This window comes from Narcine bancroftii, chromosome 1, assembly GCF_036971445.1.
Source record: "Narcine bancroftii isolate sNarBan1 chromosome 1, sNarBan1.hap1, whole genome shotgun sequence".
NCBI classification, from domain to species: domain Eukaryota; kingdom Metazoa; phylum Chordata; class Chondrichthyes; order Torpediniformes; family Narcinidae; genus Narcine; species Narcine bancroftii.
In genome coordinates, this window is record NC_091469.1 from 454257583 (window position 1) to 454282949 (window position 25367).

The 25367-nt window shown below is 37.1% G+C and overlaps 1 protein-coding gene across 5 annotated transcripts in view; it reads left to right on the forward strand.

Annotated features, from left to right (window-relative positions):
• The window catches only part of LOC138751799 (uncharacterized protein C10orf67, mitochondrial-like), a 207618-nt gene that overhangs the window by 154928 nt on the left and 27323 nt on the right, over nucleotides 1-25367 (forward strand). For all 5 annotated transcript variants that reach the window (XM_069914605.1, XM_069914606.1, XM_069914604.1 and 2 more), the window contains 3 exons: nucleotides 2150-2241; nucleotides 24810-24875; nucleotides 25035-25122. In XM_069914605.1, the coding sequence (XP_069770706.1) occupies nucleotides 2150-2241; nucleotides 24810-24875; nucleotides 25035-25122 (246 nt within the window). The remainder of the gene's footprint in view (nucleotides 1-2149; nucleotides 2242-24809; nucleotides 24876-25034; nucleotides 25123-25367) is intronic.

Genomic DNA, 25367 nt, shown 5'->3' on the forward strand with positions numbered 1-25367 from the left:
GTCAAGCGCTGAAGAGCTGGCTCTGAATGGGCAACTAAAGCGGCATCATCTGCAAAGAGTAGTTCACGGAAACATGTAAATAATCACTTATTATACATCACTTATAATATGAATACAAATAATTTAACCCTTCCCCGGCAAACATTTTGGATTTTGTTGTTATAGTTAGGGCAGCCGGCGGGACTGTCAGCATGAGGCCAACGGGCTATAATACTTCAAGGCGCTATCTGTTCAGCGTTACTATTAAATCTGCTTCCTCTACACAGTTCACACAGTGCATTTCAGATCATATTAATTCACAATGTAAAGAAAATAGTTTTTTATTACTTTTATTGTGTGTCTCTTGTAAGCAGGGCTGTCAGCTCACGGCCGGGAGGGCTGTCACAGGGAGGCCAGCAGGAATTTCAACATACGGCCAGTAGGGCTGTCAACGTGCGGCCATCGGAACTGCACAGGGAGGCTGGTGGGGCTGTCACAGGGAGGCTGGCAGGGCTGTCAGTGCACAGCTCGCAGGGCTGTCACAGGGAACCTAGTGGGGCTGTCACAGGGACACTGGCGAGGCTGTTAGCACATGGCTGGCAAGGCTGTCACAGCACAGGGCAGCCGGTGGGGCGGTCACAGGGTGGCCAGCAGGGCTGGTGGGATAGTGTCAGCCAGCAGTAAGTGGGGTGGCAAGGCCAAAATGTCCAGAGTCAAACTGTGGGTGCCAAACTGTGAGAGCCAAATTGTCTAGTGCAAAAATGTGGGCACCAAAATGTCTTAGACCCGAGATAAGGAGAGTTAGGGGAATTGGTGGACTTGGACTTTCAGAAGGCCTAGGGAAAGCAAGTGTAGCATACCATCTAAGTTGGGACACAGGTTCAGACCCATTTGCCTGCTATTGGTCCATATCCTTCTCAGCCCTTCCTATCCATCTATCTGCCCAAATGTCTTTTGAATGGTGTAATTGTATCCTCTTCGATTGCTTCCTCTGGCATCACATTCCAGATGCTGTCTACACTCTGTGAAAAAGTTTCCCATCTGGTCCCTCTTAAATCTCTTCCTTCTCACCTTAAAATCCATTCCCTCTTGTTCTAGAATTGACACTGGGAAAAATCTGTAAGCATTCAGTTTAGGCATGACCCTCATGATCCTATAACCTTTATAAGTCCACTCCTCTGCTTTCTACACTCTAGGGAATAAAAACCCTACCAATATAGTCCTCCAGTCCCAGCAGTATCCTGGTGAATTTCCCCTGTACCCTTTACAACTTGTTAATATCCTTCTTATAGCTAGCTGTGTTACCAGAATTGCACAGAGTACTCCAAGTATGGGCTCATCGGCACTTTGTACCATTAAGTCCCAACTTCTGTATTCCGTTCTCTGTCTAATGATGGAAAGCATGCCAAGGCACTAAGGTGCCACTTTCATGGAACTATGCACCAGCCCTCAGTCCTTCCATTTACTCATTAAGTCCTTCACTGATATGATCTATCAAACTACAATACCTCACATTTTGCATAGAACATAGAGCAATACAGCACAGTAACAGACCCTTCAGCTCATGTGAATCCTTCATATTCATGTGTTTATCTAGAAGCCTCTCACACTTTTCAGAGTTAAATCTCATTTGCCATTCCTTGCTCCACTTTCTAAATTGATCTAGATCCTGCTGTAAACTTGAATCTCCTTAAATAATTTAGATGTCCTCTGTAAGGTATTGGAACCAGGATTTGAGAGAGTAATAAGACTAGAAAGAGCTCCCAAAGGGAATCAGGCACTGAAGTCTTCCTTGATGTATCGGAGGTTTAGATCTGAAGCTCAGGATGCCGATGGTTTGAACTGGAACCTGTGTGGCTGCTGTGACTATGAGACCACTGGAGGTAAATCTATGGACACTCAGTGTCTCTGAAGGGACTTTCTTTTGCTTCTCTTTCTCCTCGTGTTCGGACTCCAGGCAGTGTTCAGGACAACTTTTTATTTGTCTTATGGCCGGCAAAAGGTGAAGTACATCGTTTTTTTATTATATTTTTAATGTATTACTACATGACAACAAAAGGACTTTTAAATCGTATTTGTTTTAGTATTACCAGTTTTAATTGGAAAGATCTCATTAATAAAGATAGCATGTCAGAAAATAGTTGATTTCAATTTTCATGGTTATTCACAGAAGGAACCTGAGCCTGCAAATGAAGATGAAATTGTTGAAGAGCTCAAAAATCTCAAGGAGAGGAACAGAGAACAAAGAAAAATTATACAAGAGTAAGTGCCCTAGAATGTCACATGAAGCAAGCAGATCAACATCAAAACTCATTTGTGAAGAAATTGATCCTTGGGTGTAAATACGAACTACATCCAAGAGCATTGCAAGCCAGTGCATTTTCCTCCAGCACAATTATCACATTATCTTCAGTGAAATCAAATGACAGAACCAGTGGCCAATAACTTGTATTCATTCAGTGTTCTTCGTGGAAGTTAAATTTCTGGAGTTACAAAGGAAATTGCAAAAGTCCAGAATAACAAATTTCTGGAAGAACCCAGGTGGTCAGGCAGTAGCAGTGGAGGGAAATGGACAGTTAATGTTTTGGGTCGAAGCCCTTCATCTGGACTGGTTAAATTTATTCCCATTTAAATTTCAGCATAACCTTTGAGACATTTTCATTTTTTTCTTGTGTATTTCATGAAGCCATCTTTGGGCATATGGCTGCTTTAACAATGAAGCAGAAAACAAAGATTTTCTCAGAGGTTATTACAAGGGGAAGAGTTATTACAAATGACTCAAGTAACTTCATGTGGCAGAGAAATTTCTCCGGCAAAGTTAGTTGACAGCTACCCCCATTGTTGACCACATATAGCTTTCAACATGATTTGAAATCTAAGTTTGAAACCTCATTATTAATCATGAAAACCTGTTGAATTTAGTGTGTGAAGAACTAGTGATTCAATCTCTTTTATCATTTTATAGGTTATGGTGGTGAGGCAGCAGTTAACCTAGAGCTGGTAACCTAGAGCTGGTAACCTAGAGCTGGTAACCTAGAGCTGGTAACCTAGAGCTGGTAACCTAGAGGTCATGGAGTCATTGTGTGATAGAGAAAGCGAACATGGAAACAGAACCCATTGACTCCATGCTGACCATCAAGCATGTACCTGTATAAATGACTTTTTAAAGTTACAACTGCACCCATCTGTAATACTTCCTCTGGCATCTCATCCAATATACCCACCACAGGGGAGAAAGTTTTAAAGATCCACCATTCCCTGCATGAAGACATTTATTTTTTCATAGCCCTGAATGCTTGACCAAAATTTTGAGACCATGTACCCTCATTCCGGACATCTTATCCAGGCAAAATATCATCCCTATATCTATCCTGTCAAGTCATGTATGAGTGTTTGTTTCAAGATCACTTCTCATTCTTCTCAATTTTTCTAGCCTACCTATATCTCCTTGAAGCCTGAAAGTGAACAAGTAGAACAGCAAGCAATCCTCCTCACAAACAGGCTAGCATGCAGTTGTTGCAACATTAACATGCTTAGCTATATCACATTTAGTTCCCTTATCTAAATCATTAATGTGGATTATGAACAGCTCAGGGCATCTCAAATTCACAGCCTCCATATTCAAAAACGGCCTGTTCATTCCTATTCTCGGTTGTGTCCATCAAACAATCATCATTCTGTGCCAGTGTATTCCTCAAATCCTGTGTGTTCTAATTATGTTTAACAACTTCTAATAACTGTTTGAAGGCCATTTGAAAGTCAAATACGTCATAAACACTCGAAGCCTATTTCCTGGCTCCAGTGTCCAAAAAAATCTCAACAGGTATGTCAAATATGATTTTCCTTTTATAAATATTTGTTTAATCTGAGATTCTATTATTATTTTCCAAGTGAGCAGCTATAACTTCCTTAATTATAGGTTCTAGCATTTTCCCAGCCACTTATATCAGATTAATTGGTCTTTAGTTCCTAGAATTCTCTCTCACTTTTTTCAAGATTATGTACTATTTTCCAATCAGTGGGAACCATTCTATAATCTATTTCAGTCTCAGGAGCTTTCCTTTAACATAAAAATGACTGACCACTTCACGAGATGCTCTCCCTCATTTTTCACTCCTGAAAATTTATCCAACAAGTCATTTAAAAAAAAATGGAATGAGTAGTTCAGACTTTGTTCAATTTAGGGATATGAAACACCGAAGATGCAGTAATCTGGAGCTGGAGGAACTCAGCTTGTCAGGCCGCATCTGCGGAGATTGAAAGATACTCAGCTTCTTGGGTCAAGAGCTTACATCAGGATTGAGATTGTAGTGGGAAGATAGCCAGAATAAAGAGGTGAGGAGCAGGTGGAACCAGTTGAGGACGAACATGATGGACAGATTTTTTTTGTAGGTGTGGGGAAGAGATGGATTTGGGAGACAACAGCCGATGGTGAAAAGCAGAGACATAGGAGAAAAAGCAGAAATTTATACATATATATTGAGGTGTAAGTTATCAACATAAACAATTTTAGGCTATATCCAATTCCATATCTTACAATATAAAGACAGCAAATGTATACCAGTCAAGCTGACGCTTACAGGCTATAACTTTTCCTGGTTTGCGAGTTATCTAGGAATAGTGAAACTGCTACATTTATTGATGAAGTCCTGATTCACATTGATTCTTCAAATGTCTCAGGAATTTAAAATGTTTTCTCTCTGTCCAGGCCTTCATCCCTGGCAATCCTTTCAGCTATTTCCATTTCCTTGACACCTTCCATACATATTCTAATAAGATCTCTGCTCAGTAATCTTGATCTGTCGCATGAAAAATACTGAAATGTTGCATTGCAGCTCCAAGCTAAAGCATTAATGCTATTCTGGATTCCAGCCTTGCCTTTGGGATCATAAAACAAGCACAATATCCAAATTGTATTCCTTCAATCATACTTCAAGAAACCACAGTTCATAGAGGTCACGTGATGGAGTAGTGGCTGGTGAGGTAAAACAAGCCCTCTGCAGAGGAAGTTAAATAAAAGACAAAAAAACAGAGCTGTGAAATAAAACATGAAAAAAATCTCAAAATAAACAGTACAAGAAGAGCCTGAAGATGTCTCAGAAGAAAGAAAAGCCAACAACGATAAGTAAAAAAGAAGCTAAGAAATTGCCCGACAAAAAAGAAGGCCCGACCAGAATCCGCCAGCAGGGAGCTCTCCCAAAAAAGACGGCCCGAGCTGCGAAGCCGGTAAGCGGCAGTTCGGGGGCAATGTCATGTGGGGTGGCCTCGGAGCCAGAAAAAGAAATGCCAGCGCACATGCGTGAGGAGTCGCGCATGTGCAGTTTGCATTCTAAGGAAGACGCCGAAGAGAGCGGACAATGGAAGAAGCCACAGGAAACGTGGTGATAGACGCAGGCTCAATACTGAATGAAGGTATGGAGCAAGAAAGAGAAGCCCAAGAAGATAAAGAAATACAAGAAAATGCGCAAAGTAAAAAACAAATACGAATGGTGGAGAAAGAGTATTTTGATAGTCAAATAAAGACTTTAATGGATACATAATGTTTGAGTTTAAAGCTATTGGAAAGACTATGCAAGAGACAAATACAAAAATCCAAAGAATGGAGAATGTAATGACAGAAATTAAAAAGCAAAGTGAAGAAGTGGAAGACAGAGTGATAGGGTGTGGAAATGGAGGTGAATGAATTAAGGAAATTAAATTAAATTTCTTTAATTTTTGTGGGGTTAAATATAGTTGATGTAGAAAATTTTATTGCACTAATCTATAGCTTACATTTATAACCTTAGTCATACTATCCTTACATAAATTACTCCAAACATTTTTATCTATCTTCCGGTTTAAGCCAGATTCGCATTTTAATCTTGATTTATGAACATTTAACTGAGACATTTTATTTTGTAATAACTTATACATTTCTTTATTCTAAAAAAACAGAGTTTTTTAAATATATATATATAATCCAACTATTGACTTTCAAACTTATTTATATATGCTATTTTAAAAGCCCTTTTGTTATGTTCCTTACTAATTTTCTTGTTTATCTGGAAATTGTTCCACAAAGCGATGGACCTCTCCTGGATCTGAACAGTCTATTTTACCCATCAGGGATGAATATCTTCAAAATTGCAGGATGATGCAACACAAAATTGTAACCTTTCCTCTTTAGTAAGTAATAATTCTAAAGCAGATTGACTAGGTAATTTTAAACTGTGGCCTAATTTTTCCAATATAAAGGATTTTATGTGATAATGGCAAAAAATATATATTATTAGGAACTTGAAATTTTTCCTTCATCTGATTAAAAGATACAAACTTCCCTGCTTCAAAACAATCTTCAACTTTTTTTAATCCCTAATTGATTCCATATCTTCAAAAAACTGATTATTAACAGTAAAAGTAAAAAGTGAATGAAATAAGGTAAAAACTGGAAGATAGAGATAAAGAGATTAAGAAGTCACATGGCTTATTGGTCCAGAAAATTGACATTTTAGAGAACTTTTGAAGATATAATAATATAAAAATAGTGGGCCTGAAAGAAGTTAAAGAAGGGATAAATATAAAAGGATTTTTAAAAAGATGGATCCCATAGATTTTGGGAGTAGAGGAACTCCAAGAGATATAAATTGAAAGAGCCCATAGGACATTGACACCAAAGCTGCAATCACAGCAGAAACCATGTTCCATATTGGTAAAACTACTGCGATACACGACAAGGGAGAAAATATTGGAGCTGGCTGTTAGAAGAGTAAAAGAAAACAATAGACCATTGGAATGCAATGAAGAAAAATATTCTTCTTCCCAGATATAAGTTTCAATCTTTTAAAGAAGCGTAAGGAGTTCAACTTAACAAAAACTTTACTATGGAGGAAAGGTTACAATTTTGTGTTGCATCATCCTGCAATTTTGAAGATATTCATCCCTGATGGGTAAAATAGACTGTTCAGATCCAGGAGAGGTCCATCGCTTTGTGGAGGAATTGCCAGATAAACAAGAAAATTAGTAAGGAACATAACAAAAGGACTTTTAAAATAGCATATATAAATAAGTTTGAAAGTCAATAGTTGGATTATATATATATATATATTTTAAAAACTCTTTGATTTTTTTTAGAATAAGATATAGTGATTTCTCTGGCTGGGGAGGGGGGACAATCAGTCCACTGCAAAATCAGTTGACAATTGTGGTATTTACCACAACTCATGAAGAAAAGAGAGTTGTGGTTGTCTTGCAAGGTAGCAAGGGCAACTCATTAAGGGGGGATTTAATGTTGTTTTCTTTTCTACTAATCTTTAGTCTTTTTATAGTTTTTGTTATTTTCTTACTAATTATGTTGGTGCGTATAATAAAGAATAAGAACATTCAAAAGTGTGACTTTAGAGGAAGAGAGATGGTGAAAATGGATTGATAGGATGAATACATTGAAATATATGACAATTAATATTAATGGAATTCACAGTCAAATTAAGAGGAAAAAATTATTGACACTACTTAAAAGGAAAAAATAGACATAGCATTCATACAAGAAACACACTTAACAGAGTCAGAATTTCTCAAACTGAAAGAGACTGGGTAGGTCACGTAGTAGCATCATCATACAATTCAAAAGCCAGTGGAGTAGCTATGCTAGTTAATAAAAATTTAGCAATTAAAATAGAGAAAGTAATAACAGACCCAGCAGGCAGATACATAATGATGATACACCAGATTTGAACATTTCAAATCTGAAATTGAACATTTATGCACCTAATGAAGATAACCAGGAATTCATACAGGACTTTTTTTTAAAGATATCAGATACACAAGGGCATATCTTACTATGGGAGACTTTAATTTTAACCTTGACCCATCAATAGATAAAACCAGGAGGACCACTACAAAAAAAAGCAGCCAAATTTACATTAAGTTCAATGCAAGATATGAAAATAATTGATATATGGAGAAAACAACATCCAAAAAAAGAGATTATTCATATTACTCAAACAGGCATAAAACCTATTCTAGGATTGATATGTTCTTATTGTTGGAACAAATTCAAAGGAGAGTTCGAAAGACTGAATATAAGTGCGAGTGAGTCCTAATCGGAGGGACCCACAGTCACCAGGACTCACAAGATTGCCTTGTGACTTAAAGTCACAAGCTTATGTAAATATTATAAATAGTTTATGCCATTTTGGTAAATAGTTAAATGTCTTGAGAATCATAGTAAAGTGCACGGTGCTTTGGGAAACCTCGGTGTCTGTCGTTTCATTACTCTGGGTAACCAAGAGTGGGAGTTTGGTTCCTCATTTAACATTTCTGGCCACGGTTACAACATATTTTGGCAATGAGGATCTTGGATAATTGAATTTAACAACAAAATCAGTAACAATGGTAGAGCTCAAGGCCGTCCTAAAACAGCAACAGGAGAGTTTTGAGCTCATACAATCAAAATTAATGGACTAGCTGGCAGTAAAAATGTCCGAGGGAGTTTTAATCATTGACGAAAGTGAGCCTGCACTTAAAACAAATTCTGCAGATGCATTAACAAACTCTATCACTGAGTTTTTTTTGAAAAGTTTATTTAAAATTTTTACAAAATACAAACATAAAAACAAAAATGTAAAAAAAAACACCCCTCTAAATTACTCCCCTATACCCCCCACCCACTATCCCATGCCCTACTATCCTTCCCCCCCATGGAGCTTAACATACACAAAAGAAAGTATTAAAACAAACAAATAGAGTGGGTTAGGTTGCAATACATCATTTCAACAATTCAACAAGAATCATTAAAAAAATTACTTAACATCTAAATTCATACATTTCAAGTATGGAGTCCATATTTTTTCAAAAAAAGAATAATTATTTGGCAAATTATATGTAATATTTTCTAAACATAAACATGATTGAATTTCATTATGCTACCTCTGTATACTCAACTCCGCATCATTTTTCCAAGTTACCGCTATACACTTCTTAGCTACTGCCAAACTCAACTGAATAAATGCAATCCAAGATTTATCCAAACACGCTGCTAATGGATTAATATATCCTAATAAACACAACCATGGATCCACATACAAGTCCATTTGAAATAAATCTCGCAAAAAATTTTATAATCTTTTCCCAGAAAGGTATAACCTTTGTACAATTCCACACAGAATGAACAAAAGTACCTATCAGATCTCCACACTGAAAACACAAATCAGAATCTCTAAAACCATACCTCTTTAACTTTTCAGGAATTAAGTATAACTGATGCAGAAAATTATAATTAACTAAACTATAACGCATGCTAACTAATTTTGTAACACTATGCAAACATAAATCTGACCATTCTTCCTCGGAAATAGAAGTAGATAATTCCTGTTCCCATTTATCTCTTACTCTCAATACGCCTACCTTCTTCATTTTTGTCTGTAACAACAAATACATTTCAGAAACAACCCCTTTCTTTCCCTTAGCCATAAGCAATATTTAAAACTTCAATTGTATTGGTAATATCATTTCTAGATCAAAACTATTCATTAAAATATCACATACTTGATAATAAGCAAACAATCTATTTTGTCATATCCCAAGTTTCTCTCTAAGCCTATCAAATTAAAGAAATAAACCTGCCTCAAAACAATCTTCAATTAATACCAGACCCTTTGAATCCCATTCCTTCAAATAAGGATTATGGATAGAAAAAGGAATCAACTGATTTTGATATAAAGGAGTTTTAATTGAACATGCATCCTTCGAACCTATAAATTGGTTCCACTTAATCCATACTTTGAATAAATGAGTTAAAACAGGTAACTTATGTGTTTGTAAAAGTAATAAATTCCATTTATATATAAAATTATGTATTGATCTTTCCTGTATCTGATCCATTTCCACATAAGCCCACATCGGTGGTTGATCAATATCAAACAATCAACCAATGAATTTCAACTGTGCTGCCTGATAATAATTTTGAAAATGTGGTATGTGAAGGTCTCCCAAATCATATGTCCACATCAACTTTTGCATCGATACTCGAAATAATTTACCTTTCCATAAAAAAGAACGCATCACTTTGTTTAATTCTTTAAAAAATTTCCATGCTACAGAATATTTATTTGTTTATTTAAACAAATACTGAATACGTGGATATATATTCATTTTGATACAATTTACCCAACCAATTAATGTCAGTGGTAAATCCTTCCATTAGACTTAATCTTAGATAAATCATTTAAACCATACAAATTCTTAAACTCCTTATCAATAATTACACCTAAATACTTAATATTCTCTGACCATTTAAATTTAGTAATTTGCATACAATCTAAATAATCCTCATCAGATATAGGTAATATCTCACTTTTATTCCAATTTACTTTATACCCTGACATTGATCCATAAAATTTTAACTAATCTTGTAAAGGTTGTAATGAATTCTTAGGTTTAGATAAATATATCAACACATCATCTGCAAAGAAATTAATTTTATACTCTTGTTACCCAATCGTAATACCTTGAATATTTGTATTTTGTCTAAATGCCTGGGCTAAAGGTTCTATAACTAATGTAAATAAGGCTGATGACAATGGACAGCCCTGTCTAGTTGATCTATACAAAGTAAATACTTGAGAAATCTGACCATTTGTCACCACCCATGCAGAAGGATTTGTATATAATGCCTTAACTCAGCCAATAAAAGATGGTCCAAATTTAAATCTCTCCAACACTTTAAACAAAAATTTCCATTTGACCTGATCAAAGGCTTTCTCAGCATCTAATGCTAATATCATTGGTTGATTAAGTTGCTGTCTTAACACATTAATTATTGTAAGTAATTTAGTAATATTATGAGCTGATATCTAATTTTAATAAACCCTGCTTGATCCATATGCACCAATTTCAGTAAAAAATTAGGCAATTTATTTGCTAAAACTTTTGCTACAATCTTATAATATACATTAAATAAAGATATAGGCCTATAAGAAGCAACCTTCAATGGGTCTCTATCTTTCTTTGGTATAACTGTTATCAATGCTCTCAAAAATGACTCAGGAAACAACCTGGTATCTGTAAACTGCTTCAATACATCCATGTACACTGGAAACAACAAATCATGAAATTCTTTATAAAATTCTACTGTAAATCCATCCTCACCAGGTGATTTACCAATTGGCAGATATTGTAATGCCTCTTTGAGTTCAAAATCCGTAAATGAAGCATCTAACAATTTTACATCATCAGATAAATTCAACTTAGACAAAAAAGTATCAATCTGTTCAATATCTACATTCCCTTCAGATGCATACAAATCTTGATAAAAGGCATGAAATTCTTCTTTAATCTCCTTTGGTTTATAAGTGACACCTGAGTTTCCGGGTATTGCATTTTGTTCTAGAGGTTTGTTCAGTTTCAACTGCTATGCCAATACTTTATGTGCTCTTTCCCCTAATTCATAATAATGCTGTTTTTATCTCAAAAGCAATCTCTCATAATTATAAGTTTGCTTCGTATTATAATGAAGTTTCAGATTAGATAACTATCTTATTATCTTCCATTGCATTTTCCTGAAACTTTTTCTCTAAATCTGCAATCTCTTTCTCTAACTCCAAAATTTCCATTGGGTATTGCTTTTTCACTCTAGCCGTGTAACTAATAATTTTACCTCACAAATTGGCTTTCAAAGCATCCCACAATGTAAATTTACTTTGTACTGATCCTTCATTCATCTCCAAAAAAGTTGAATCTGATCTCTCAAAAACAAAACAAATTCTGATCATCTAAGTAACATCTCATTAAACCTCCAACGATAAGTTCTTTCATCTTTCTCAGCAATCTCACAAGAAATCAACAATAAAGAATGATTTGACAATATTCTACTTTTATATTCTGCATAATCAACCCTTCCCTGTAAATGAGATGAAACCAGAAAAAGATCTATTCTAGAAAATGAATCATGATGAGCAGAATAAAATGAATAATCCTTCTCGGTCGGATGAATACGTCGCCATATTTCAACCAAATTTAATTCCTCCAACAATTCTATCACCCTTTTAGCCATCTTAGTTTTCTTAACAATTTTTGGAGATTTATCCAACAGTGGATCCAAGCAGCAATTAAAATCCCCTCCTACCATTATGTTCTCATTTGACTGATTCAAATTTAAGAAAGAATCAGTTACAAATTGTACATCATCTTCATTTGGTGCATACAAATTCAATAAAGTCCAAGTTTCCGAAAACAATTTACAATTCACCTTCAAAATTCTTCCAGCATTTTCAAAAACAGATTCCAAAATAAAAGGTACCCTTTTATGTACCAAAATCACCACTCCCCTGGCCTTAGAATTAAAAGAAGATGCCAAAACTTGTCCAACCCAGTCTCTCTTCAATTTCAAAAGTTCCTTTTCTATCAAATGCGTCTCTTGTAGAAAAACTATATCCACCTTCATCTTCTTAATATAATCCAAGTCCCACTTCCTCTTTATCTGATGATTCATCCCTTTAACATTAAATGTTGCAAAATTCAATTTACTCATTTTACCTTAACAAATGACTTTTAACACAACCAACCCAGAGACACTCTAAAGCTCCGGTAAAAGAAAAAAAACCCCGCTCTTTAACCTTAATTTAAATAAAATACAAATAAACCGTAAAGAAGAAAAACAAAAATGAAAAAAACCCTCCTACCCCCTCTTTAAGCCCCTCTAAAAAAGAAAGAAAAAAACCCACAAAAGTGGTACCCCCCTCTATTGACCAGGTGTGGTCTAAACCACAAGTGGCAGATGACTTCAGAAGCTATAGTGCCAACCACCCCCCCCCCCAGCTGATATTCATATATCTCAGTATTTCACCTAAATAACAATATTAATTCAATCCACTACCCCCACAACTCCATCAGATTGATCCTGAACACCAGTTGCAACAGTAGATAAATCCTCTTCTCCTTTCCAGGTCGAATGTTGATCACCACCATTTCTCCTGCTACTTCCGTTCCCATTGCCATTACGTTTCGAAGAACCGTGTGATTTTGATTGTTTCTGCAACTCAGAACTATGAGAATTATTTGGCAAAGAATTAGAAAAAGACAAAGCTTCAGCCTCATCATCAAAAAACTCAGCCTGAAAATCTCTGTAAAACACCTTCAAAACAGCAGGGTACCTAAAAGCAAACTGATAACTCTTCCATAACACAGCCTTTGCTGGATTAAACTTCTTCCAATGTCATGTCACATATTGACTTAAATCTCCATTAAAAAAGACCCTACGTCCTTGAATCATCATATGGTCTTGATTCTGCCGAGCTTTCTGAACTGCTAATCGTAGAATTAACTCACAATCTTCATATAACCATATAACCATATAACCATTTACGGAGCGGAAACAGGCCATGTTGGCCTTTCGAGTCCACACCGGTTCACTAGTACAGCTCCACTAGCTCAAACCTCGTGCTCTCTGCCAATAACTCTCCAACCCCCTCACCTCCATGTACACATCCAACCTTTTCTTAAATGACAGAAGGGACCCTGCCGCAACTATCTCATTCGGAAGCTCCCCTCTGTGACTCCCTTGTGCACTCTTCCCTCCCCACCACAGCGCCGTCCACTGTGGTTGTAGGAGCTGTAATACCTGCACCCACACCTCCTCCCTCACCACGGTCTGAGGTCTCAAACAACGAATAAAAACTGCCCATGGAGATTGATCAGGGAAAGGTTTACTTCATAATGCCCCAGTGCTCTATCCAGTTCCAATCCTTCTGGAAAAGCGTCCTTTCCCAACACCTCAGGAATCCATTTCCTTTTTTTTTAAACTTTATTTATTCGTTAAAAATACAGATAATAAGTAACATATATAACAATAAACTAAGCATTTTATATATATAAAAGAAAAAAAGGAAAAAAGAAAAAGAAAAAAAAAGGAACCCCCCCCCCCCCTTTCAGCCAACTCTCCTAAGGAGAGCCATAAAGAGAAAAATAATTAAAGAAAAATTAAAGAAAAAATTAAGATCTAATCAATGTAAATCAAAATGTAAATATTCTGAATATAACAACCACTTATTAATAAAAAATCTATAGTTATCACGCGGAACATATGTGATTTTATCCATTATTAAACAATATTTCATCTCATTATGCCATCTATTAATATCAATCATATTCGTATCTTTCCACGTACTAGCAATACATTTTTTTCACTACAGATAATGCTAAATATACAAAAGCAAGTTGAAATTTATCTAATCCCAGACTCTTCAAAGGTTGCAAACTACCCATTAAAAATACTGTCGGATCTAAAGGTATTTTAATCTTATACAGGTATTCCAGAAACAATTGTGCTTTCTTCCAAAAAGATTGTATATATATATACATGACCAAACTGCATGAAAAAAGTTCCAACAGCGTTACCACATCTAAAACACAAATCTGATTCATGAAAACCATATTTTTTTAGCTTATCAGGTGTTAAGTATAATTGATGTAAAAAATTATATCGATATGTAAAAACTCAAATCAACATAAATAGGCCCTCCAATAGGTGAAAAAGAAACCACAAATTAAAGACTAAATAAAATGAAAATGAAAAAAAAATTTTAAAAAAAGATAAAGTAAAAAAAAACCAAAAAATCTACCAAAAGGTAGTAATCCCTAAACCAAACTTGGGTGTGGATCACCCACCAGTGGCTGATGACTAATAGAACATAGAGCAAATCTCTCCCTCCCCAGCCAAACAAAGAATAACAACAAGATATCATAATGACATAAAAATAAAGTAAGAATAAGAAAGTTCTTCTATTCATCCAAGAAATTCCAAACTCAGCGACCCCATTTCAAGAGAAGTTAGACTCACTCCTTTCCCATTTCTCCCATTTCTTCCATTTCCTGAACAACCAGATTTTTCTTTAGGAGACAATGGCGGACTACGTCTTTGTCCTCTTACATCTGGCAACGAATCAGCAAAAATCATTGCTTCACGCTCATTCTCAAAAAACCAAGATTGAAAGTCTCCACAAAACACCTTCAACACTGCTGGATAGTGAAAAGTAGACTTATAGCCTTTAGGCCACAAAACTTCTTTAACTGGATTAAGTCGACGCCGACGCTGAATAACCTCTTGACTCAAATCGGGATAGAAAAAGACTCTACTATTCTGAATCATTAACGGAGCTTGTCATTGTCTCACATTTTGCACTACTCGACGAAGTATTGTTTCTCTGTCCAAATAATTCAAGCATCGAATTATCACGGGTCTCGGTGATTGACCAGGCAGAGGTTTTCTTCTTAAGGCTCTATGAGCTCTTTCCAATACCAAGCCTCCAGAGAAAAATTCTTGCCCCAATATTTGTGGGATCCATTCTGTAAAAAAACGAAGAGGATCTTGTTCTTCCATACCTTCCGGCAAACCAACAATCTTCACATTATTCCTTCTGCTTTGATTCTCCAAATAGTCTACTTTCCTCTCTAACTCCTTCTCACTTTCTTGCAATTCTTTAATGGATTTTTCCACCTCCATCACTTTTTCTGTATTAGAGGCCACTTGCTGTTTACATTCCAAAAAAGCAGACTGAATTTTTTTTAAATCTTCAGAAAATGCTTCCACATGTGCATTAACTGTAATGAATTCTGACCTCATACTATCTTTTATTTGAGCCAACTCTTGCATTATCGGCTGAGTGACAGTATTTAACAGATTAAATTGTAATTCAGAAAGACTCAACCCTGCTTTCTTTAACGTAGTGAAGAATCAGGTAACTGCAGCTCCTGCTGCAGCTCAACAGCAGACATTTTAACAGTCTTACTGCAAGTATGATCTCCCAGCGACGGCACCCCGACCTCCTCAGAAGATTGATGCTGGTCTCCCCCACAACTCGCTGTTGTTTCAAGAACTCACGGATAAGACCGAGCTCTTCAGGTTGGAGTACTGCCTGAGTAGTTTCAAACAATGGAGTAATTTTCCTGCGTGCTCCCTCTGTTAGAGTGGCAGGCTGCCAGAATCAGGATCCACTTCTTGGGAACACGCACCTTCTTCCTGAGAACGAATAATTCCAGCAATATCCTTCTCCTGGTGAGTAGTAGTCATTTTTTTTTTCAGCTCCCACAGGCAATCTTTGTGGTTTAAACACGGAAGAAATTAAACCTGAAGCTGAAGCAGGCTGTTTAGGCCCTAAATCTTCAACACTCCGAAAATGTAGTTTCTTCTGTACTTGAGGTTTAATCTTTTTATCATTAATAGCCATAACAGTTCCTTAATACTTTAAACTAAGTTTTAAAAAAGTTTAAACTTGAAAGCAAAGAGTTAAAAATGGGTTCTTAAAAGTCTGGCCAGAGAGGTCAAGATTACACGTCTAGACTCTACGCCATCTTGCCACGCACCCCATGAATCCATTTCCGAAAAAACTTCACCGGATCCGTTCCTTCAAAATCTTCTGGCAAACCCACTATTTTAACATTAATACGTCTACTTTGATTTTCCAACGAATCAATCTTATGCAAAAATTCATACTTCTGAACATTCCAGTCTGTTAAACAATGTTCCAAGTAATCTATTCATTCAGTATATCGATCTACAGTATCCGTACAATCACGAAATGCTCACTTAATGTCATTAAATTTCCCCTGGACCACATCCACTTATCTTAAACAGTTAGCCACATTTTGCTTAATTGATGCCACTTTACCTCTTAATTCAGTAAATTGAAGCTTGCTTTCTTGAAAACCTTGAGTAACTTGAACAGCCATATTATCCATACGCCGCATAAACTCTTCTGAAACAGACAATGTAGTATCTTCTTCCACCTGTACTGTTTTAAAAGTTTGCAAAGTTGGAGATTTGGTTCTAGGAGTTTTTACAAGTTTTTGAAACATTTGAGGCCTATCTTTAATAAGCTTGGCTGCTTTCAATATCAGTTCCAATTCTTCTTCAAAGTGTTCTTCTGTCTCCTCTTCTTCCCCTTCCTCAGTTTGTGAAGCAGATACTGCTGCCCGGGCCTCCCGACTCCAGATCAGCATTCCCTCCCACACAGGCCCGATGTGTTTGGGCCATCAGGAGAGAGTCGGCCCTGTCGTCGGGGCCCATTCAGACATTGCGCGCATGCGCGAATCTTCGCACATGCCCAGTACTGACTGGGCCTCGCGACGGAGGCCTGACATTTCCACCATTGGGCTCGGCACATCAGCAGCTAGTCCGATGTGCATGAGACCTCGATCGGATGTCAGGCCCCCGCTCGCAGAGGCCATCCCTGTGAGTGCGCTCTGAATCGTGAGCGTGACTCTCCTCCAACAAACGGCTAGTGGCGGCGCCATCTTGCATCGAGGGCACTGGAGTTAAAGATACCTTTGCCTGGCTGGTCCTTTGGATCTTCGGCTGTTCAAAAATTGACCTCTGCGGATCCTTCAACGAGGTAGGCCTTAACTCCTCTGCACTTTCTGCTCTTTTAAACTGTGCCTATTTTGAAGTTTGAGTTTTAGTACCTCTCATTATGGCTGTCAGAATTCTTTAAAATCTTATAAGAAATACTTTTAAAGTTCTAACAGTTTTTAAAATTCAGGTATTAATTATTCAGCTGGGGAGAGGTGGAATCTCATGTCTACTCCCTATGCCATCTGGCCACGCACTTAAAACAAAGTTTGCAGACATATTAATGAACTCTATCACTGAGTTTAATTATGACTCATAGTCATGCACTTTTGAAATTTGGTATAGAAAGTATGAAGACTTGTTTTCAGTGACTTTTCCAAGTTCAGTGAGGTGTGGAAGATTAGACTGTTGTTGAGAAAGTTAGGCACTCAAGAACACGAGCGCTACATAAACTTCATTCTACCAAAAGTTCCCCAGGAGCTCAGTTTCAGGAAATCACTTGAGGTAATGGCAGAAATATTCGGTGAACAAATATCACTGTTCAACATTCGGTATCAGTGTTTAAAAATGACCAAGAGAGATACCGAAGATTTAGTAGCATACACTGACTGAAGACCAGTTCAAGTGGCTAGTCTTTGTAGCTGGAATGCGGTCACACCAAGATGTAGACCTCAGAACGCGGTTGCTGGTGAAGATTGAACAGGAATCTGACGTGACCATTCGAAAATTAATCACCGAATGCCAATGCTTAATTAATTTGAAATGCGACAGCAAAATGGTGGAAGCGGCGCACTCATCTTCAAACGGTGTACGGACAGCCAAGTCAGTAGACCCCGCTAGACCAAATAAAAGTGTGACCCGCCCAGCCAACCACCCAGCGCCTGTTGGAACTGCAATGAGTGGCACTACGCTCGTGACTGCCCATACAGACGGCAGCATTGCAGTAAATGCAAGCGTCGAGGACATAAACCAGAATGCTGCAGAGGGAAAACACCCGTTAAGTTAGCTTCACACACAAAAGTGAAACCAATCGAAGCAACTTTTAAGGTGGCAACCGCCAAATACAGGAAATACGTGAAGGTGAACATTAACGGGATTCCAATGAGGCTGCAAATTGATACAGGGTCTGATATAGCCCTAATATTTAAAAAAAATGTGGAAACAGATTGGTCAGCCAGAGGTGACTCCAACCGAAAACACAGCATGGAACGCTTCTGGGGGAATCCTGGAGTTGTTAGGTTCATTTGACTGTTCCATCAGCTTAAACGGCGCAGAAGGGAATGGATCATGTTATTTGGCAAAATGTCCTAACCTCGATCTCATGGGCCTCGACTGGATCAAAAGGTTGAACCATGACTGTCCACTAAATGATATTTGTCCAAAGTTGGGAGTGGCACATACCGCAACAGCGGCAAATACAGCACAAGAGTTACAGATACATTTGAAGCAATGCCATGCACAGGTATTTTCTGAAGACCTCGGACAGTTCACTAAAACAAAGGCAAAATTCTGTCTTTTGCCAAATTTGAAACCGACTTTCAAGGCGAAACGACCTGTCCCATATGCAGCACTGCAAGAAGTGAAGCATGAATTGGAACGGCTGCAACATTAAGGAGTGATTGAACCAGTCAACTACTCATCATGGGCTGCACCTATCATGGTGGTGAATAAATCTAATGGATCCATACGTCTGTGCTGATTTTACAACTGGTTTGAATGCAGCATTGGATGACCATCAATACCCACTGTCATTGCCTGATGACTTTTTCACAAAACTGAATGGGGGCAAATGCTTTGCGAAGATCAACTTAGCAGAGGCATATCTACAGGTGGAGGTTGATGCTGAATCCAGAGAATTGCTGACCATCAACATGCATCGAGGGCTGTACAGATACACACGTCTGCCATTCGGAGTGAAGACTGCTCCAGCTATCAACAGGTCATAGAGACAATGCTGAGTGTTGTTCCAGGAGTTGCAGTGTATCGAGATGATCTCCTGGTCATGGGAGCACATGCTCAGAAATTGATTGATCGTTTTGATTGCGTTTTGTCCCACATCAGAGACTATGGGTTTCGAGTGTGTCAAGAAAAATGCGTATTTTTCATGAAATCAGTGAAATATCCGGGTTTCATCATTGACGAAGATGGACGGCATCCAGATCCACAAAACACTGATGCTATCAGGCACGTGCCTGCACCCACAGATGTGATCACACCACATTCATTTTTGGGTCTTACGAGTCATTATATAGTTCGTTCCTGCCAGAGATGCATAAACTCCGTGATCCACTCAACCAGCTTCTTACACAGGGTAGCAAATGGAATTGGACTTCAAAATGTCAAGAGTCGTTTAATCGAGTTAAGACAATGTTAAAATCAAACCTTCTTTTGATGCCACTACGATCCAAACTTGGAAATTGTTGTAGCTTAAGATGCATCACTGTCTGGGGTTGGTGCAATCATTTCATATATATTCCCAAATGGGAAGCAAGAAGCCATAGCACATGCAGCATGCTCTCTAACCGCTGCAGAGCGTAACTATGGACAAATTGAAAAGGAGGCTCTAGTAATTGTTTTTTCAGTGAAAAAATTCCATAAAATGCTCAATGGACGGCAATTCACTCTTCTGACAGATCACAAGCCGCTATTAGCAGTATTAGGTTCAAAGAAAGGAATTCCAATTTACACGGCAAACTGACTGTAAAGATGGGCAACCATGCTTCTTGGGTATAATTTTAAAATTAAGTACCTGCCGACTACAAGTATCGGACAAGCTGATGCATTGTCACGACTCATTAGTGAACAAGAAACAGAGCCGAAAGATATTCTTGTTGCGGAACTCTAGGTAGAGGCAGAAGTCAACCAAGTATTTAAAGATGTACTTAACTCACTGCCTGTTAAGCAGAAAGAGTCAGACAAGCAACGAGCGAAGATGACATTCTTCAAGAGATAATGCGTTACCATCGTACAGGGTGGCCAAAAACTTGTCCAAGAATGCAAATTCAAACATTTTTTAAAAGACAAGGATCATTAACAATCTCTAATGGCTGTCTTTTGTTAGTGGAAAGGATTATGATACCACAAACTCTGCAATCAGCAATCCTAAAACAATTTCACAGGGGACATCCTGGAACAAATCGTGGAAAGGCAATTGCACAAAGCTATGTTTATTGGCCTCTGATGAATGACCAGATTGAACGACTAACACAGTCATGTATCAAATATGCCTTGGCTGCGAAATTCCCTGTCAAGATGAATTTACGTTCCTGGCCACAACCAAGCGGGCCATGGAATCGTCTCCATGTAGACTATGCCGGACCAATTAATGGGGAGTACTATCTAATCGTAGTGGATGCATACTCCAAATGGTCAGAGATCATCAAGGTAGCCTGACCAACTGCATCGGCTACAATTATGGAACTCAAGTCCATGTTCAATCGTTTTGGTGCTCTTGCAACATTAGTTTTGGATAATGGGACGCAATTCACGGCAACCGAATTTGATTTATTCTGCAAACAATACGACATTACTCATATTTGCTCACCTCCATACCATCCGCAGTCCAATGGTCAGGTGGAACATTTTATGGATACATTCAAACAAAGCCAAGGGGGAGGGTCCAACGGAAGAGATCTTACAGATATTCTTATTAAATTACAGGATCACTCCAAACCCACAAAGTCCTGGTGGCACTTCGCCAGTGGAAAACATCTTTGGTAGGAAAATTTGAGCACCATTTGAAGTTATTTTCCCGCAAAAGTCAGAACCTGAACGCAGAGATTTGCATATGGAAAGACAGTTTAACCGCCAGGATGGATCAAAACAAAGAACGTTTCAGGATGGACAACATGTGCTGGTGCGAGACTACAGGGTGAAGTCGGGTGAGTGGCAGCTGGGGAGAATCCTGAGGAAGATCAGGGAGGTTCTCTATCATGTGCAGGTTGGACCGGACAGGTGGACTAGACATGCCAACCAGTTGCAACCAACCGAATGTAATCTCATCTGAGCAACTCAACTTGGATGTTCTGTTGGAAACTTTTGAATGGCAGAAACTAGTGACCAACCAAGAACAACCATCACAGGAAAACGAGATTTTGCCTGCTGCACCACAGGAACCTGTACGAAGTTCACAAAGAGTTCACAAACCAGTAAAGCCCTTCCAAGTGGACCCAAGTCTACACTCGTATGAGTAACAACTCAAAGGTTAAGGTGCAAGGGAGTCCTAATCTGAGTGACCCACACTCACCAGGATTCACGAGATTGCCTTGTGACTTGAAGTCACAAGCTTATGTAAATATTATAAATAGTTTATGCCATTTTGGTAAATAGTTCTATGTCTTGAGAATCGTAGTAAAGAGCACGGTGCTTTGGGAAACCTCGGTGTCTGTCGTTTCATTACTCTGGGTAACCAAGAGTGGGAGTTCAGTTTCTCATTTAACATTTCTGGCCACAGTTTAAAAAATAAGGCAAGAATTTTATCAGACCGTTCACCTTTGTTGTTGTCAATTTTTCTAGAGGCTGTTCCGCCAAAAAGATACAGATGGAGGCTGAATCGCGTGTTGTTAAAAAAGCAAGACTTTCAGGAATACATAGAACAACAAATTAAAATATACTTTGAGATAAATGCAAATTCTGTAACAGACAAATTTATATTAAGGGACACAATGAAAGCCTTTATTAGGGGACAAATAACCAATTAACAAAGTTGACTGTACGGAATGTAAAAGGGAATCTCCTTTCAAATGGCAATCACAGACCATACGTTACTTTGGTATCAGAATAGACAATAATTTAAATCATTTGTATAAATTAAATTATGAACCATTAATAAGGAAAATACAAGAGGACTTAGAGAAATGGAAAGAACTACCACTAATTCTAATAGGGAGAGTAAACTGCATCTTATTCCAAATGCTAACGATTCCTTTGACGGGATTTTTTTTTAAATTCAATAAATTAATAAGAAAGTTTCTATGGAAGGGCAAAAAAGCAAGAGTAGCTTTGGAAAAACTAACATGGGTATCTAAACAAGGGGGATTGCAGCTACTAAATTTCAAAAACTATTACAGGGCAGCACAATTAAGATTTTTGTCAGACTTATGAGGCAGGAGAAAAACCAGCTTGGCTCAAGATAGAGTTATATAAATTAGAGGAAAAGGTCCCTGAACACTTACTCTATAAATGTGATGAGAAACTGGTGCAACATAACAAACTACCAATCTTACATTATATACTAAAAATATGGAAGAGAATACATCTGAAATGAAAGATGATAAACTATCAAATATCAAAAATGTTATTAACGCAAAACCCATTAATTCCTTTTACAATATGATCAATCTATTCTTTAAAGAATGGGCAAGAAAGAAATTAAAAGAACAAAAGACTGCTTTTTGGGAAATAATTTATTGAAATTTGAACAGTTAAAAGATAAATATAGAATGTCACATGGTACAATATTTTCATATTTTTAATAGTTGAGAACGTATTTAAAAGAAAAGCTGGGAGCTAGTCTAAGATTGGCTGAGAGTAGTTGCTTTGAATAGTTCATCACAGACATTGTGAAAGTAAAATTTTTTTTATCACAAACATGTATAGCAAATTACAAAACAAAGAAAATAAGTAATATATAAACCCAAACAAGGTTGGGATAAAGATTTAAATATACGAATAAAGAATGAAATGTTGAAAGAACTATGTGCAGGTACCATGATTAATACAATAAACAATTGGTTTCGTAAGATGCAATACAATTGGCTCCACACTTCAAAAGTTAAAGAAATGGAATCCAACACTATCGAACAAATACTTCTGTTGTAAACAAGAAATTGGTACAATAATACATGCAATTTGGACATGTACAAAAGTGAAAATCTTTTGGGAGGATTTAAATTTAATATTCAATAGAATTACAAAAATATGACACCAAAAGACACCAAAAATCTACCTGTTCAACAACATAAAAGATAAAGAACTAGGTATAAAATTAGACAAAGTTCAAAAATGACTTATTATGTTTGCACTAAGAGCAGCAAATAAGTGCATAATGATAACTTGGAAAACAACCTTAAAAATACAACAATGGTACATTAGAAAAAATTATCTACAACCTAAGAGATAAATACACTTTATTTGAACAAATTTGGGAACCATACATAAAGTTTATTAGAAATCGCCAATCTCAGACCTCCATCTCTTGATGTGACAAATTACAATTAAGAAAATAGTCAAGTATAAAATATTGGATGGCACAATCTCTTTTTCTTTTTCTTCTGTCATGTTTGTTCTTTCTTTTTTTTGCTTTATGTTATGGGGTGGGGAGGGAGGGGGAAGGGGAAAAATTAAAATGTCACTGAATATCTGTGTATATTGTTACTGACGTGGTTTACGGTGAAGTATTAAATAATTTTTTTTAAAAAGAAGCCACAAATCATCATTTTTAATGATGAAATGGGCTTTTGCAATTTAATTTTTTTAACTTTATACATTTTAAATTTAGACATATTTTAGCCCAGGACCCCATGCTGCCCAATTTACACCCAATTAACCTACATCCCCATGGTGGGAGGAACCCGGAGCCCCTGGGGAAAGCCCATGCAGGCAGGGTAAGATCGTACAAACTCTTTACAGACAGCGCGGGATTCAAACCCTTGTTCCAATTGCTAGCACTAACTGCTACCCCAAGTGTGCCTCCCAATTTCTCCAACAGGAATGATTTGTTCCTTCTTTTCCCAAAGAAATATGATATTCCAGTATAAAGTATAGCCTCTTTATACTGGCTATCTTCCCTCTACAATCTCAATGCTGATGTAAGCTCTTGACCCAAGAAGCTGAGTATCTTTCAATCTCCACAGATGCTGCCTGACAAGCTGAGTTCCTCCAGCTCTAAAAAATGCTTGCCTCATTTTTTAGTTTCCTAACCAAAGACCATGGCATTAAATTTCTGTTCAATATCTATATTTCTAACTGCTGCAGTGTAAAATTACTGGCCAAACAATTCTTTAATATAAATTGTAACATGTTACTTTTTAGTAAAGCAAGTAGTATATTCCTGAAATGTTATTATTATTTGATCAATGAGTTTTTTAATATAAAGGAGTATCATCGACATAGGGTCTTGTATGTTCTGGAATACCTTTAACATCTAGTTGAATTGAGAATACAAACATTATCAACTCCAGGATGAATCATAAATTATTTTGTTTTCACAAAACTTTTCTATTTTATAAGTGCTAAAGTGGAATGACCTGCCAGGAGCAATGATGGAAGCAGATATGCTGTAGTGTTAAAGAGCCATTTTAGATAAGCATGTGAATATGCAGAGAATGGAGGATATGGATCATGTACATGAGGAAGGAGAGGGTAGGGAAGTGAAGCGAGTATGGTCAGGGTGTGAAGGGACCTTTAATATGTTGGGTGCTTCCCTAAAAGCAGGAAGTGTATACATATAATATTTGTACATTATTACAAAATAGTAAATGGTTATGATCTTTATTATCTTCATTTTTAGTTTTAATAAACAGCTGGATCGAACAAATCAAATTTGGGAAAAGAAATTTGCAATACTGAAAGAAAGGTAAGATTTATAAGGCTCACAACTGAAAATTTTTCTTTTTTATTTGTTATTAAGACATGTTATTGTTCACTTAGTTATTGCTGTAATTATTGAACAAGATGACATTTAGGTGCCATTGTCACACAATGTTATTTCATAAACAAATCTGTAAATTTTCAGTTATCATGCAATAAAGGATGAGATGTATCTGAGATGTTCCTTGCAACGGCAAGCACCAATGCTGCACCGTGCTTTTACATGTAATGCAGTAAGTACGATTCAATGATATTTGCGATTATGAAAATGTTCACCATAAATTTTCCAGCATAGTCGGGAAGTACTTTTTCTTCCTAAATGCTAAACATTGAATATCAAAAGAGTACTTTGTGAATACACTGTTAATGAACTATGATTCCAAAGTTTAGTTTGAAGACACATATCCTGCGCTGTAATGGTCTAAGTTCTCTAACCATACAGGAGGACATATTTAAGTTAAAGGCTATAGGATACTTC